The following is a 17676-nucleotide window of genomic DNA, read 5'->3' on the forward strand; positions in this document are numbered from 1 at the left end:
TCACTATAGAGAACAAACAGATGGTTACCAGAGGGGAGGTGGGTGGGGGATGGGGGAAATAGGTGTTGGTGAATAAAGAGCACACTTACCACGAATGAGCACTGATTAATGTATAGAATTGCTGAATCACTGTATTGTACACCTGAAACTAGGATAATACTGATAAGTATACTGGAATTAAAATAATTTTTTCTTTCCCCTGATCATTTTTTAAAAGAATTATCTCTTTGATGAAGAGAGAAGTGTGTGATGCAAATTTAGCAGAATGTTATTTGTACAGTCTAAATGATACGTATATAGGTGTTCACTCTGTAATCTTTCAACTTTTATGTATAAAAATTGTCATAATATGTTGGGGGAAAATGTGAAAAATCTCTAATTTTTATATCACTAATACAGTGGCCACAGGCTACTCTTCTAACTTAACGGATGCCAGTCTTTAAAGTAAATTTCTAATTTCGTGGTGCTCTAAATTAGAGTACTAAGGCTATGTTTTATCTTTATAATTTCAAATTAGCTTAATGTGTTTGGTGACAGTTTAAAAAGGCAACTTTCCCACTTCAGCCAAAGTAATCATGATTAAACTAAATCTTTTCTAAAAGTCTACCAAATACATGACTTAAGAATACCTTATCTTGTTTTCTTTGTTCCCTGTTGTTCTCCTGATTATCCTGGAAGTCTTGATATGTAGCTTAATTCCAGTTGTGCTGAGATTGAGTTAGAAGTACATATATTTTTAGGCTTCCTTTCTTTAAAAAGTATGTCTTTTTTTTCTCTTTTAATAGTGATTTGGTTTAGGCTTAATCCAGAATTAAAACAGTATTAAACCCTGTTTTATGAATGTTCTTTTCCTGTAGCTCTGCACCTTTCATGTATGTATGTGTGTGTGCTTGTGTGTACATATGGATAATTGGTTTTTTTTTGGGTTTTTTTTGCAGTATTTGAAAGCTGTGATAACTCCAGAGTGTCTTCTGATACTAGATTATCGTAATTTAAATTTAGAGCGATGGCTGTTCCGGGAACTCCCTTCACAGTTGGCTGGAGAAGGACAGCTTGTCACCTACCCTTTACCTTTTGAGTTTAGGGCTATAGAAGCACTCCTACAGTATTGGGTAAGCCTGTTTTTATTTCACTTCTTGAATTTGTTCTTGTTTTAAAATGCTGTTGAGTCGGAAGACAAGCTGGTATTGTTTCAATGGCACCTTCCCTGACCACACCCTACCTCCAGACAAAAACATCTGTGAGGGTCCTGTGTGGCGAAAGTACTTACTTCTTAAGCTGTATGATCCAATCAAATAGATCCGAGGTCTCTAGGTACAGTTTATAGAGTCTCTTTGAGCGTCATATTATGACATTCATTCAGTTAAGCACATTTGAAGTTGGCTGTCCTTTGTATAATTTTGATAACTGTATTTTAGGGGTGATAATTCAAAATACTTAACACCCTAAATAGGATATAAGAGAACATATCAAAAAAGTTTTAAATGTATTCTATTCTATTCTGTAACTAAATCGTGTGTTGTAAAACTGCATACACATGATAAACGTTACAGCTCAAATCATTCTAATACTTTATATATCACTCTGATTTGTGTGTACAATCCTTGGAGACCGCTAGATGATGCCACTGTTTGAGATCTACTTTGACATAGGAACCAGGTCTAATTCTTCTAATGATTCCCCCATTATGTGGATAGGTACTGGGTGTCTAGGGACCCTATCAGGCCCTGAACAACGGTGGTCACTGCCCTCCTGGCCCCACAAATTGTTCATTATCTTTTCTTCCCCCCAGTAGTCAGGATAGTACTGTTCAGGAACTGGCTGCACGCAACAGTTGGTTCTAGGGCATGCTAACCAGAGTGAGGGAAGGAAGCAGGTAAAGAGGATGTGCAGTGGGTGAGGATTGGATGAACCCAGGACCCTCCCTTTTGTCTGCCCTGCACCGAGGGAGTAGGAAATGGCTACATCCCCCACTCGCTCAGGTTCATGAGGGAGGAGCACCAGCGAGCACCAGCCAAGGAGGTGGTGACTAGTTGGGGCACAGTTCCTGAACCGGGAGCATGCCGGGGAGGGAAAGGAGGGAAGGTGCAGTCAGTGGCAGGCTACGTGGGCTGAATAAGCTCTCGCGAGCTCATGCTGAGATAAGTAGTACATGCTGGCATTTGTGCCATTCGTCGTCTCACAGTCACTGCTTAACTCTCCTACACTGTTTACCAGCTGGTACAGAAGTATTTCAGTATTTTAACAATGGGTGTAGCTGCATCAGTGCTTTCCTGCTTGACGCCTCAATAATGAGTGTACTTTTGACTTGACACTGATTGGTTTCTTAAAGTCCCAAGTTATGTTTTGGTTTTTGGAAGAATTTTTTTCACAGGAATTTTGAACTGTATTCTGTTTACAAAGAACACGGATATTGTTTACCAAGTGTAAAGTATGTGTTTTAACCATGGAATGGCAGGCTTTATTTTAATCAATCTTGCATTCTTTTCATAATAAATGTTTGTGGGGGAAGACTCTTATGAGAGTTAATTCCCAGTCCACCAAATGCAAACCTGGTAGCATTATGCATGGTTATCTTTTAACCTGGTAGATCTAGTTTTTGAATCATTCCAGCCCTGACCATGGTCTGAAACATTACCAGCCTTTGTAGCTATTACAGATTTCTGTGTTTAATCAGAGGATTCACTGACCCTGAGTATTCTAAAAAGATTGTTTTGATTCTTATGAAAGGTCATGTTGTTATCTAGATCAGCACTCTTCAGGGGAAACTTAGCATTTTGCAGCCACTGATCCTTGAGACATTGGAAGCTTTGGTGGATCCCAAGCATTCTTCTGTAGACAGAAGCAAACTGCACATCTTACTGCAAAATGGCAAAAGGTAAATATGGGTGATTTACCAATTTGGGAGGTAGACAAAAATATCTTAAGCTTCTCTCTTAGTAGTCCTGATAGAAAATGTATAACATTAATTCAGATAAAAAAAAAAATACCAATTAGTTTTGCTAATGGTTTTCTCTCTGTGCCTTCAAAGTAGGAAGGTAGCCTAGGTGGGAAGCTGAGCTAAAAAGGGCACATAGACTAATGTTTATTGAAAAGCTGTTTTGCATGAAATGCTGTATTAGGGTCTTTATTTTTGGATAGGAATTGATTCTTAATGTGCATGGTAAATATCAAAAAAAAAAAAATTTTTTTTTTATAAGTTGGTGTTTACCATGAATATATGAGTGGGTCTGCTTGATAAGATACTTTAAAAAGATACTTTTAAATAGGGAAATGTGTTTATAAGTTAATGTTATTGATCATTTCTATACAATTACTGTTCTAGTCTGTCAGAGTTAGAAACAGATATTAAAATTTTCAAAGAATCCATTTTGGAGATCTTGGATGAAGAAGAGTTACTGGAAGAGCTGTGTCTGACAAAGTGGAGTGACCCGCAAGTCTTGTAAGTGTATAATCCTTTGTTATTTACTTTGTTAGGATCAGTCTTCCGTGTTCTGCAGGGTGGTTCTTCTTAGAGAACATAACGTTTTCTCCAGAATAGAAAATAGAGGCACTTTTTATCCCCAGTTGTTTGACTATTTTCCTGTATATATTGCATCTGATTCAGTTTAATGAGGATATATTGAGTGTTTACTGTGTACATGTCACTGTGCTGGGCTGTGATGAATATAAACCATTACCTTTGTCTTCAAGGGACTGACCCCCAAAGTGGCACACAGATCTGTCCGAATGACTTAGCCTGGGGAGTACAGTGGAAGAGAGGGAAAGATATTCACATGGGGGCGGAGAAAGGGAGATGAAGGAAAAGTAAGACACTGGCATATATTCTGTAGCTTTGGTCTAATATAAAAATGCTTATCTTAGAAACCTTTTATCTCTTACAGAATTAGAAATTATTTACTCTTCTTATGCACACTCAAATGTTTACTTTTTAAGTACTCAGAATATTTCATTTTCTTTATAGACAAGTATTAGAAATAAATGGAGACACCTCTGTAATGTGTATAGTTTCCACAATCTATACAGATTTTTTTAAGCATCTTGGGACATTAGTTATCTATATTCTAATAAGAAAAAATTAAGATTATAAAGGCTGTTATATAGCAGATAGATACAGTATTGGAAACTTGAACACACTTGTAACTCTTGTTTGCTTTGCTTATTAGGCCAGTCTGTGTCTAATGTATTCTAGAAGTATCTTTCACAGAGTACTTCAGTCCTACTTACTCTCCTTGGTAGGGGGTGGGAGGCATGAGTTAAAGAGGCACAGAGTATGCTAATTATGCTAACTCTTAATTGAAGTGAAAAGAGCAGTGCTGGAATCGACCACGCAGAAGAGATGGAGCTGCTCTTGGAAAACTACTACCGATTAGCTGAGGACCTTTCCAACGCAACCCGGGAGCTCAGGGTACTGATTGATGATTCACAAAGTATCATATTCATCAATCTGGACAGGTAAGAAAGCATCCTACAGAACAATTAAAGGAACTCTGAAGTGATAAAGCTTTTAAGGAACTGTCATTTTGGGAGGAGTTATACCATCATTATCATCTATAAATACTATACAGAAAGATGTCCTTTTTTAAAGGAGTAGATTTAATTTCTGTGGTCTTTAATAGATGGTTTCGTGAATTTGCTGTGTATAGTTAGTGGGCCCTTCTGATCTAAGCCCTTCCCCTCTCCAGCCACCGTAATGTGATGATGAGGTTGAACCTACAGTTGACCATGGGCACCTTCTCTCTTTCTCTCTTTGGACTAATGGGAGTTGCTTTTGGAATGAATTTGGAATCTTCCCTTGAAGAGGTGAGACTATTATTTCAGTAATCTAGGGATTATTTTTTGTTTTGAAGATCATTTTTTAAAATGGATTTTAAGGGGTACCTGGCTGGCTCGGTCGGTGGAGCATGCAACTCTTGATCTTGGGGTTGTGGGTTCGAGCCCCACATGCAGAGTAAAAATTGCTTAAAAATAAAATCTTAAAAAAAAAAAGATTTTAAAGAGTCTTAACATGTATATACCCCTAATGAATTAAAATGTATACTCTGATTCATTCAAAATTCAGGCAGTATTTTTAGATCCTATTGTAACATAAATATAACTGTAGCCGTGGTTACCTCATGTTTCTCAACAAATGGAACCACACACGGAAAAGGTTTGACAAAACAGGTTAAACTGTGAAGCAGTGATCCCGCAGGATCACACTGTGAGGCTGTGGTGACACAGGATCGCACGATGAGATGGTGATCCTGTAGGATCATGCCCCGAGGTGGCAGTGAGCAGGATCGCACAATGGGATGGTGATCTCGCAGGATCATGCCCCGAGGTGGCGGTGAGCAGGATCGCACAATGAGATGGTGATCCCGCAGGATCATGCCCCGAGGTGGTGGTAAGCAGGATCGCACGATGAGACGGTGATCCAGCAGGATCATGCCCCGAGGTGGCAATAAGCAGGATCGCACGATGAGACAGTGATCCTGGAGGATCATGCCCCGAGGTGACAGTAAGCAGGATCGCACGATGAGACAGTGATCCCGCAGGATCATGCCCCCAGGTGGCGGTGAGCAGGATCACACGATGAGACAGTGATCCCGCAGGATCATGCCCCCAGGTGGCGGTGAGCAGGATCGCACAATGAGGCCATGCTAACGAAGGACTCCTTTTCTAATTCTCAAGTGCCAGGCATTGGTAGTTTGCTTGCTTTATTTGGCAAGATCACAGAAGATTCTTGAATGTGTTATGCCTACTTTATAGATGAGAAAACAGGCTCAGGAAATTGAAGTGATTTGCTATAAAATCACAGTTGTGATCTGTGCTATAAAAGCATAGTTGTGATCTGAGCCCAAGACTTGCACTGTCCACTTTGCTGCCTTTTCACGTTAATATAACACTAAGCTGCCAGAGTTCTTCATATCTTCGTGGCCTGGTGTTTTCAGAAAATATCTTACTGTAGGATTTCTGGAAAATCTGAATATGCATTCAGCAGACTCTGGCTCTGTGCCCTCATTAATCTTCTTTTTTTTCTTTATTTTACTTCAATTAACACATAGTGTATTAGTTTGAGGTAGAGGTCAGATTCATCAGTCTTATATAATACCCAGCGTTCATTACATCAGTGCCCTCCTTAATGTCCATCACCCAGTTACCCCAACCCCTCACCCCCCTCCCTTCCAGCGACCCTCAGCTTGTTTCCTATGATTGTCTCCTCCCTCTGTTTTTATCTTACTTTATTTTTCCTTCTCTTTCCCTACCTATGCTTCTCTCTTTTGTTTCTTAAATTCCACATAGGAGTGAAATCATATGTCTTTCTCTGATTGACTTCTCTTGCATAATATTCTCTAGCTCTGTCCATAGCATTGAAAATGGCAAGAATTCATTTTTTTGATGACTGAGTAGTATTCCATTACACACACACACACACACACACACACACACACACACACACACACACACACACACACACACACACACACACACACACACACACACACCACATCTTCTTTATCCATTCATCTGTCCATTGTGTCCTCATTCATCTAAAAAGGTCAGTTCTCAGTCTCTTTGGCTGCCATCCTAGGTCAGCCCATGTCCTCTCTCTTCAGGACCCCCCCTTTGCTTCTGAAAAGTGGTCTGTAAAAGAAGCAAACCTGGTGGTCACTCTTCTGTAAAACTGTTCACTGGTTTTTGAGCCCTTAAAATAAACATCCAGACTCCATGGCCTGCAGGCTCCTGGTGTGTGCGCCTACACCTCCAGGCTGAAGCTGGCCGCCTCGCCCTCACCGCAGGCCTTGGATCAATATTTCCTCACAGGCCTGCTTCCTCCTGGGCCCAGCTCTCCTCGGCTCCCACCTCCCCTGCCTGGCCAGCTTCTGCTTACCGCTCACGTTCCAGCTTATGTGCTGCTTCCGAGGAGAATCTTCACTGAGGCACAGTCAGTGTTGGTCATTTTCATGCTCTTTACAATATGTGAAAGAAAAATAGATGCAGCACTTTCGTTCATTCATCTTATAAACACATGTTTTGGTGCCTACTATAGACTACGCACTGCTTTCAGCCCTGGGGAAACAGCAAGGCTGCCCTTGCGGAGGTTACACGATCGTAGAGGAGAGAGCAAATAGATACACAGTACATTAGGTGGTAAGTGCCATAAAGAAAAAGCCAGGGGAAAGGATAGAGAATGTTCCCCCGGAGGTGAGATAAGGAGCATCTTAGAGATAGGGTGGTTAAGAATGTCTTTCTCAGATGACACTAGAAAGTGGGAAGGTCTGGAGGGACAGTGTTCTAAGCAGAGGGGACCACACACGTAATTTTTGGAGCAGTAATGGGCTGCGCTTGTCAGGTTCCTCCTGACAAGGTCAAAGGGCAGACAAGTGGGAGATGGTGTTGAATTTGTAGAGCCTAGTGAGGGTTTGGATTTCTTTTAAGTGTGTTAGGCATCTCTTGGGAGGCTTTTAAGCCCAAATGTAAGTTATTAAAAAGTTCAGAAGTAACCAAAAAACCTTGTGCAACATAGCCCAACCCTTGAAATTCTCAGAAGATAACTTCTAAAGACCTTTGCAGATTCCCCAGCATGTGGCTACAGAACTCTTTAAAAGTTCCTGTCATTCTTTCAGATCATTTTTGTTAAGAATTGTGTTTCTGTACATACACTCTACAAGCTAACTTTTATACTTTTTTTTCATTTTATACTTAAATATTTTCTCTCACTTAATGCCTATTTAAAAAAAAAAAAAGGATTTTTAAATGTTCCTCTCTGATAGTTCCAGAATATGCAGTCCCAGGTGTAGGGCAACCCAGTTATAATGAGAGGTGAGTGGTTCGTGTTCAGCTACTTGCTCAGTACAGGGTGATTGGCTCCCACAGAACAAGATTTGGATCAGTGCAAGGTCTCTGCTTCTGTGTAGACAGGGTTAGTATTAACAATGGTCAATCTAAGATAGGAAAAACTTTTTTTACTTTTTATTTTAAGATAATTTCAGACACTTCTAAGAAGAGTCAAGGAATTGCCATGGAGCTGTCACCCAGATTCTTGTATCACCGACAGATTCTTGTATCACCGACATTGTATCACATTCCTTGTCTCATTCTATCTTTATGTACAGCCTTTTTTTCCTAAAACCACTTGAGAGTAAGCAACAGATGTGATGCCCCTTTACCTCTAAGTATTTCAGTATATGCTTCCTAAAAACATGGCTGTTCTCCTCCAGAACCACAGTGCAGATGTGCAAATCAGGAAGCGGACATTGAAACAGTGCTGGTTTACAGTCTGAGGACCCTCTGCGGATTTTGGCGTTTGTCTTGGTGCTGCTCTTTACCTCAGAGAAGATCCTGAATCACGTGGTGTGCATCATTGTCCTGTCTCTTTTCTTCTAGACCAGTGTTTCAATCTTTGTCTTTCATGGCCATGACATTCACAAAGCATACAGATTTGTAATTTGACCCTTGTACCCTCTCTTCATTAATAGATTCTGCCTGTGCAGTATGTCAGTGTTCTCATGTTGAGAGTCCGATCAGGAGGCACATGATATTTGTCCATCACAGGTGATAGGAACTTTGACCATTTGGTTAGGGTGGTGTCTGCCAACTTTCTCTCCTGTGCAGTTACTCTGTTTCTCTGTGGAGCGAAGTTTCTTGTAGGGAGATACTTTGAAACTATGTAAAAGTCCTGTTATTCATCAGATTTTCACCCTCTAGTTTTCACATGCATCAGTTGATCCAGAATTAATTCATGACTGAATCAAATATTACTATCATGGTTACCAAATGGTAATTTTCTTTCTTTTTTATTAGGTTTTTAATTCCAGTTTACAGTGTAATATTAGTTTCAGGTGTACAATGTAGTGATTCAGCACTTCTGTACATCACCCGGTGCTCATCACAAGTGCCCTCCTTCATCCCCATCACCTAGTTCCCCATCCCTCCCACCTGCCTCCCCTCTGGTCACCATCAGCGTGCTCTCTGTAGTTAAGAGTCTGTTTCTTGGTTTGTCTTTTTCCCTTTGCTCATTTGTTTTGTTTCTTAAATCATCTGGTATTTGTCTTTCCCGGGCTGACTTACTTTGCTTAGCGTTATACTCCAGTGACATCCATGTCTTTGCAGATGGCAAGATTTCATTCTTTTTTATGGCTGAATAATATTCTGGGTGTGTGTGTGTGTGTGTCTCCTTGGACATTCAGGCTGCTTCCATATCTTGGCTATTATAAATAATGCTGCTATAAATATAAACACAGGGGTGCCTGTATCCCTCTGAATTACTGTGTTTGTATTCTTTGGGTAGATATTTAGTAGTGTGATTGCTGGATCATAAGGTAGCTCTGTTTTTACCTTTTTGAGGAACCTCCATACTATTTTACACAGTGGCTGCACCAGTTTGCATTCCCACCAACAGGGCAAGAGGGTTCCTTTTTCTCCACATTCTTGCCAACACTGGTTGTTTCTTCTGTTTGTTTTAGCCATTTTGATCAATGTGAGGTGATATCTCATTGTAATTTTGTTTTGCATTTCCCTGATGATAGGTGATGATCGTCTTTTCATGAATTTGTTGGCCGTCTGGATGTCTTCGTTGAAGAAATGTCTGTTCATGTCTTCTCAATTTTGAATTGGATTATTTGGGTTTGGGTGTTGAGTTATATTAGTTCATATATTTTGGATACTAGCCCTTTTATCAGATATGTTGTTTGCAAATATCTTCTCCCATTCCATAGGCTTGCCTTTTAGTTTTGTTGTTCCCCTTTGCTGTGCAGAAGCTTTTTATTTTGATGTAGTCCCAATAGTTCATTTTTGCTTTTATTTCCCTGCCTCAGGAGACACATCTAGAAAGAAGTTGCTACGGCTGATGTCAAAGAAGTTACTACCTGTGTTCTCCCCTAGGATTTTTATGGCTTCAGGTCTCACACTTCAGTCTTTGATCTATTTTTAATTTATTTCTGTGTATGGTGTAAGAAAGTGATCCAGTTTTATTCTTTTGTATATTGCTGTCCAGTTGTCCCAAACCGTTTGAAGAGACTGTATTTTTCCCATTGGATATTCTTGCCTCCTTTGTTGAAGATTAGCTGACCATATAATTAACCAACTGAGCCACCCAGGCGCCCTAGCTGACCATATAATTAATTGCAGGTTTATTCCTGGGTTTTCTGTTGTGTTCCATTGATCTGTGTTTGTTTTTGTGCCAGTACCATACTGTCTTGATGATGATTATAGCCATATAATATAGCTTGAAGTCCAGAATTGTCATTCCTCCAGGTTTGGTTTTCTTTTTCAACATTCCTTTGGCTATTCAGGGTCTTTTGTGGTTCCGTACAAATTTTAGGATTGTTTGTTCTAGCACTGTGAAAAGTACTTTTAGTATTTTTATAAGGGTGTAGATTGTTTCGGATAGTATCGACATTTTAACAATATTCTTCCAGTCTATGAGCATGGAATGTCTTTCCATTTCTTTGTGTTGTTTTTAATTTCTTTCATCACTGTTCTATAGTTTTCAGAGTATGCGTCTTTCACCTCTTTGGTTAGGTTCATTCCTAGGTATCTTATTATTTGGGGTGCAATTGTAAATGGGATTTTTTTCTTTATTTCTCTTTTTGCTGCTGCTTCTTTGGTGTATAGAAATGCAGCAGATTTCTGTACAGTGATTTTGTATCCTACAACTTTACTAATTCATGTATCAGTTCTAGCAGTTTTTTGGTGTAGTTTTTAGGGTGTTTTTTTGTTTTTTTTTTTTTAAGGATTTTATTAGAGAGAGAGAGCAAGAGCATGAGGTGGGTAGGGTCAGAGGGAGACGCAGACTCCCTGCCGAGCAGGGAGCCCAATGTGGGACTCGATCCCAGGACTACAGGATCATGACCTGAGCCGAAGGCAGTCGCCTAACCAACTGAGCCACCCAGGCCCCCCAGAGGGTAGGGTTTTCTATCTGTAGTATCATGTCATCTGCAAATAGTGAAAATTTTACTTGTTCTTTACCAATTTAGATGCCTTTTATTTCTTTTTGTTGTCTGATTGCTGTGGCAAAAACTTCCAGTACTGTGTTGAATAAAAGTGATGAGTGGATATCCTTGTCTTGTTCCTTAGGGGAAAAGCTTAGTTTTTCCAGTATGATGTTTGCTGTGGGTTTTTCATATGTGGCCTTTATTATGTTGAGGTATGTTCTAAACCTACTTTGTGGAGGGTTTTTATCATAAATGGATTTTGTACTTTGTTAGATGCTTTTTCTGCATCTACTGAAATGATCATACAGTTTGTATCCTTTTCTTGTTGTGATGTATCATGTTGATTGATTTGCAGATATGGAACCACCCTTGGCAACCCAGGAATAAATCCCAGTTGATTGTGGTGAATGATTGTTTTAATGTATTATTGGATTTGATTTGCTAGTATTTTGTTGAGGATTTTTGCCTCTGTGTTCATCAGAGATACTGGCCTGTAGTTCTCTTTTTTGTAGTGTCTTTATCTGGTTTTGGTATCTGGGTGATGCTGGCCTCATAGAATGAATTTGGAAGTTTTCCTTTCTCCTTTTTTTCTTTTAATAGTTTGAGAAGAGTGGATAATAATTTTTCTTTAAATGTTTAGTAAAATTCACCTGTGAAGCCATCTGGTCCTGGACTTTTTTGGGGGGGAGTTTTTTTTATTATGGATATAATATCATTGCTGGTAATTGGTCTATTCAAATTTCCTATTCTGGGTTCAGTTTTGGGAGGTTTTGTTTCTAGGAATTTATCCATTTCTTCTAGGTTATCCAGTTTTTTGGCATATAATTTTCTATAATATTCTCTTACAGTCTTTTGTATTTCTGTGATGGTGGTTATTTCCTGTTTCATTTCTGATTTTATTTATTTGAGTCTTCTCTTTCTTTTTGATGAGTCTGACTAAAGACTTTCAATTGTGTTGATTTATTCAAACAACCAGCTTGTTGTATCTTCTTGTTGGATTGTCCCCTTTATTATAGCGTCTGTCTTTGTCTCTTGTTACAGTCTTTGTTTTAAAGTCTTTTTTTTTCTGATGTAAGAATTGCTACCCCAGCTTTCTTTTCACATCCATGTGCATGATAGATGCCTCAATCCCTTCACCTTTCATCTGCAGGGGTCCTTAGGTCTTGAGGTGAGTCTCTTGTAGGCAGCATGAGATGGGTCCTGTGTATCCGTTCTCTTCACCCTGTGTCTTTTGATTGGAGCATTTGGTCCATTTACATTCATAGTAATTATTGATATGTACTTTTTGCCATTTTGTTCTTTAATGGTTGTTTTTGTAGTTCTTCTGTGTTCCTTTCTTCCCTTGCTCTCTTCTCTCACTATTAGTTGGCTTTCTGTAGTGTTACACTTGGATTCCTTTTTTTTAAAATTTTTTGCGTATCTATTACTGGTTTTTGGTTTGTGGTTACCACTGGTTAGTGTATAACTTCTGCATATAGCAGTCTGTATTAAGCTGATGGTTACCTAAGTTTGAACCCATTCTTTACTCCTCCCCCCCCCCACATTTTGGGTGTCATACTTTACATCCTTTTACTATGCATCCTTTGAGTTTTACAGATGTACTTATTTCTGCTGCTTTTGTGTTTCCTACTTTTCATACTCTCACGGTCTCTCCTTTCCACTCAAAGAGCCCCATTTAATATTTCTTGTAAGGCTGGTTTAGTGGTGATAAATTCCTTTATTTGTTTCTCTGAGAAACCCTTTGTCTCTCCTATTCTGAATGATGGCCCTGCGGGATAGAGCGTTCTTTGCTGCAGATTTTTCCCTTTCAGCACTTTGAATTTATCATGCTACTCCCTTCTTGTCTTGCAAACTCCCGTCTGCAGTTTATGCTGAGAAATTAGCTGATAGCCTTGGGGTTTCCTTTATATTTAACTTTTTTCTTTTGCTGCTTTTAAAATCCTCTCTTTTATCACCACTTTTTGCCATTTTAATTACTAGGTGTCTTTTTTTTTTTTTTAAGATTTTATTTATTTATTTGACAGAGGCAGGGGGAGTGGGAGAGGGAGAAGCAGGCTTCCCGCTGAGCAGGGAGCCCGATGCGGGGCTCGATCCCAGGACCCTGGGATCATGACCTGAGCTGAAGGCAGATGCTTAACGACTGAGCCTCCCAGGTGCCCCTAGGTGTCTTTTTTTAAAGATTTTATTTATTTGAGAGAGCGAGCATGTGGGTGGGGCAGAAATGGAGAGAGGGAGAAGCCAACTCCGTGATGAGCAGGACCCTGAGATCATGACCTGAGCTGAAGGCAGGCGCTTAACCGACTGAGCTACCCAGTGCCCCAGTTGCTATGTGTCTTGGCATGGACCTCCTGAGTTGATTTTGTTGAGCTATTTCTGTGCCTCCTGGATCTGGATATTTCTTCACATAAATTTTCTGCCCCCTTTTCTCCTTCTGGGATCCCTATAATGCCAGTGTTATTACACTTGATGGAGCCACTGAGTTCCCTAAGTCTGTTCTTGTTTTGCATAATTTTTTTTTGCTCACCTGTTCAACTTTACTTTTCATGACTCTGTCCTCCAGGTCTGCTTCCTCTAGTCTACTAGTTATTCCATCTAGTATTTTTAATTTCATTGTGTTCTTCATCTCTGAATGGTTCGTTTTCATCTCGTTAAGGGCCTCACTGATGTCCTCCACTTTTAAGTCCTGAGTATATGATCATTACTTTGAATTCTCCATCAGGCATATTGCTTATCTCCATTTCACTTAGGTCTCTTGCTGTGACTTTGTCCTGTTCTTTCATTTGGGACATGTTCCTTTGTCTCATTTTGTCTGCCTCTCGGTGTCTGTTTCTGTGTGTTAGGAAAGTCACCTGTGTCTCCTGCTCTTGAAGGTGGTGGCCTCATGGGAAGGAGGTTCTGTCTGCCTGCAGTGCAAGGTCCCCTGTTCACCAAAACCTGGCGCTTCAGAGCTGTTCTGTGTACTGTGTGCACCATACTGTGTGGCTAGGCCACGTTTGCCTGCAGAGTCCAGGTATCTGCAGTGGCTGTTTTTGCTCCCTGTGGTGGTAATGGGTCAGTCCGAGCAGGCGTTTGCCAGAGCTGCAATAGCACCAAACTGCAGGATGCTTTCTCTGCATTGTCCCCCGAGAAGCTTTCATGCGTGGTCAGGGCCTGCAGTCTGACCAGCTGTCGGCCCCTAGCCCACTTTGGGGGCCACATTCAGTGTGCGTGGTTAGCTTCCCCTCTCCACGGGCAGGAGGTGCTTTGGAGTGGTGCTGGCCCTATAGGGGCAGCTTGCATGGGCCAGGCTGGGGGTGCTGCTTTTGATTGGCTCCTGCTTTGGAGGGGGTGGATGCAAACCCCCTCCCCCCAGGTGTGGGAGGCTTGGTATTAAGCAGGGTTTGCGTGGGTCTTCTGGGGGATGGGACCCGCAGAGCTGGGACTGAGGCAGGCCTGGCTGGAGGGTGTGGATGGGAAGCTCAGGGGTGGGAGGTTGGGTGCAGTGTAAGCAAATCAGTGAGTGTCATGCTGGTTCCCCCAGGCAGCTGGGGGGGGGGGGGGCGGGGCAGTGGATACCACCTGTAGGTCCTTTGTTCCTGGAGGAGTCTCCCAAGATCTCTGTCTCTCCAGAGCACCTGAGATTAGGAAACAACTCTCCCACTGTATGCCCCGGGTGTTTTTCAAACTGCTGCTTCTATGCTGTTTCTCCCCAGGCTGTTAGTTGTGTTGTCTCTTTAATGGTGGGGACTCAGTTTCCTCTCAGCCTCTCTGCTCTCCTAAAGTTGAGCCTGCTGATTTTTAAAATTCCAAGTTTTAAGTCCTGCTGATTGTAAAAACTCACAGAACTCAGCTCCTCTGGTTTTCAAGGCCAAATGTTACGGATAGTCGTCTTCCCGTGCAGGCACCCCAGTGCAGTAGTCTGGTTCTCTCCCTTCTCTGTGCTGGCAAGTTCCTTCCTCCCATGGGCAGCCCCACAGTTTCATTTAGCTCCCCACCAGGTCTCTGTACTTTCTGCCCTCTTTGATGTGGCCCCTTCTCCCACTTACTTATGGAGTCTGTTCTGCCAGTCTTCAGGTCATTTTCTGGGTTTACACTGATGTGTTGTCTGGTTCTACCTGTTGAACTTCGGGTCCTCCTACTGTGCCATCTTCCCACAATTTGTGTTTGAAATTTCAAACTTGGTTGGAACTTAACCCCCCTAGTTTATCACATTTTGGCATTTTCAGATTTTTATTCATAGGTGGATTGTAGAACCAGTCTACAGCAAAGACAGTAGCACTGTCTTTGGGGCAGGGGAGGTCTCACTCTCTGGAGCTACCTGGGCTGTGGCTGATAGCCAGCTAGTAGCTGTAGATGGGATCCCTTCCCCGGGGCGGGGGGGTGGGGGTCTGTGGTTCCGTCCACCAAGGCATGAACATTACACTGCCAGAATAGTACAAGCTTGAAAATGACAGGAAAAATGTTTACTGTAAGTCAGAGGTTGCCAAACTTTCTTGGTTCATGATGCATTTAGTGTCTAGTGTCTTAGTAATTTTTTCAGAGGATTACTAGACCAAAAGTTTATGACATTGTAGTTTCTGTGATGTTACCTAACAAGTTGTTTATGAAGTAGCTAGGTCTCTTCTGCAGATGTCATTGTGTTTTCCTTGAAAACTTAAAATAATCTGGGGTGTTGTGATACCCAGGACACCTCAGCTCACAGCTTAGGAGCTGTGGCTATAAGCAAAAAATTTAAATTCAGTTGTATGTCCTCTGTGATTATAACTATTAATGTTTGTATACACGTAAATAAATGATTTTAAAATATTGAAGCCCTTTTATATCATGTTTCCCTTCTTACTTATTCTCTGATTCTCTGGGTGCTATCAAGGCTTGTTCTTCGGTCCTTTCTATAGGGAAGAGCTGTACAAACAACAAAAGCTTCTTCAAGGGGTGCCTGGGTGACTCAGTCATTAAGCGTCTGCCTTCGGCTCAGGTCATGATCCCGGGGTCCTGGGATGGAGCCCTGCATTGGGCTCCCTGCTCAGCAGGAAGCCTGCTTCTCCCTCTCCCACGCCCCCTGCTTGTGTTCCCTCTCTCACTGTGTCTCTCTGTCAAATAAATAAAATCTTTAAATTAAAAAAAAAAAAGCTTCTTTTAAGCTCTGGGGCAACCATAGTATGGGAATTGTACTGCCAAGGAACCTGACCTTTTGTGATTGAAATTAACTCGTTCTCTTTTAGGACCACAGAGTGTTTTGGCTGATTACAGGAATTATGTTTATGGGAAGTGGCCTCATCTGGAGGCGTTTGCTGTCATTCCTGGGACGACAACTAGAAGCTCCTTTGCCTCCCGTGGTATGAAGGGTCTGGGTCGCAGCAGTGTAGCCAAGGGTTATGGTCTGGTTCTGCAGGCAGACCGACCACCTGAGCTGGTGTTGTCACCGGCTTTGTGACCCTGAGCAAGTTATTTCATTTCCACATCTGTCAGTCAAGTCAGTGTCAGCAGTTTCATAGTGTTAGTGGGAGAGTTAAATAAGCTGTGGAAAGTACTTATTACTAGTACAGTGCCTGGCCCGGTGAACAGCTTAGTGCTCTATGCAAAATACATCACTCTGGGATGAGCATTCTGCATTTGGACAGATGTTGGCAATTCTGCAGGCTTTGTCATAACTCAGATTGAAATGTAGAAAATGTAGCGTTCTCATTAAGAAAAGATAGAAAAGTTTACCCTTTTTCTTACCTTTCTATTCCCATTACACCGGGAATGAGTACTTAGCGTACTGACACAGGGCTTGTAGTCTCCCCTTATCTGCTAATCACCTTTCCTTTTACTCATGGCATTTCTTTTAAGACAGACCCACAGTAAAATGATTAATTTTCCTGCTCTATTTAGATGGCCTCTTTACCTAAGAAGTCCCTTCAAGCGGACAGAAGGCTGGAAATGAAGCACGGCTTCCAGCCCGACAGTCTCGGACCAGGCAGGAGCGTCCTGACAGACCGTTAGGAGACATCAAAACGGAGAGACTGGGTTACTTTTCATGGTAGTCACAGGAAACTTCTGCTACTCTTTCAGATGTGATGGCACTCCACAATGCTGGAACTTAACTGCATTTTCAAAATTGAGGAAAGAAGCAAAAACCTTAAAATGCTGTTTTTATAGACACGTGAGAATAGATTGTATAGATTTTCTGATTTATACATGTCTCAGGCCAAGCAAAGCCTGAAAACTTGATAAGCCCACAGTGAACGAGATCAGGTAGCAGTTCTTAGTAAGGGGATCATGTTCTTGGGAACTTTGTGTCAGCTAAGGTAGCAAAATCCATAAACGAACTCTGAAAGTTTGTGCTTTAAATCAGCCTTTAACGTACTGTATTTTCTTGTATTAAGATTTTCTCTTGACTCCTGAAACTATTTTCTCTGCTTGGCTATAATGGAAGCCTTTGGAAGTGATGTTGAAAGAAAACTATTTCCATCCTGTTACTGTTTTGTAGCTCTTAGGTCATCCCTGTTTTTGAGAGTAGATGGAGGTTCCCTCAACCACCCCCACCCCCCGAAAGTGTATGTAGCCCAGTTAATCTGTATGCCTACACCTCAGAGGTTCAAACTTCAGAGTGTCCAGAGCAGCTCTTCTACTACACATGTAATACTAGTAAAATCTGTATGCTGATAATGTTGGGGTTACCTGCTACTGTAATAGGATGTCATAGGAGGCAGTTTAGGAGTCCATTTACCAAGTAGTTCGGTAATGGGAGTAAAAATGCTATTCCAGTAGCTGGTTTGAGAGAAGATGGAGTTGT

General features: G+C 41.3%; 1 protein-coding gene across 1 annotated transcript in view; it reads left to right on the plus strand.

Moving 5' to 3' along the window:
- MRS2 (magnesium transporter MRS2) overlaps positions 1–16949 on the plus strand; it is a 30300-nt gene extending 13351 nt beyond the window's left edge. The window contains exons 5-11 of the mRNA XM_027601600.2: positions 939–1112; positions 2748–2878; positions 3326–3442; positions 4303–4455; positions 4686–4803; positions 16121–16234; positions 16773–16949. Coding sequence (XP_027457401.1) covers positions 939–1112; positions 2748–2878; positions 3326–3442; positions 4303–4455; positions 4686–4803; positions 16121–16234; positions 16773–16883 — 918 coding nt within the window. The 3' untranslated portion in view covers positions 16884–16949. The remainder of the gene's footprint in view (positions 1–938; positions 1113–2747; positions 2879–3325; positions 3443–4302; positions 4456–4685; positions 4804–16120; positions 16235–16772) is intronic.
- Positions 16950–17676: the final 727 nt, after the last annotated feature.

Source organism: Zalophus californianus, chromosome 7 (assembly GCF_009762305.2).
Source record: "Zalophus californianus isolate mZalCal1 chromosome 7, mZalCal1.pri.v2, whole genome shotgun sequence".
NCBI classification, from domain to species: domain Eukaryota; kingdom Metazoa; phylum Chordata; class Mammalia; order Carnivora; family Otariidae; genus Zalophus; species Zalophus californianus.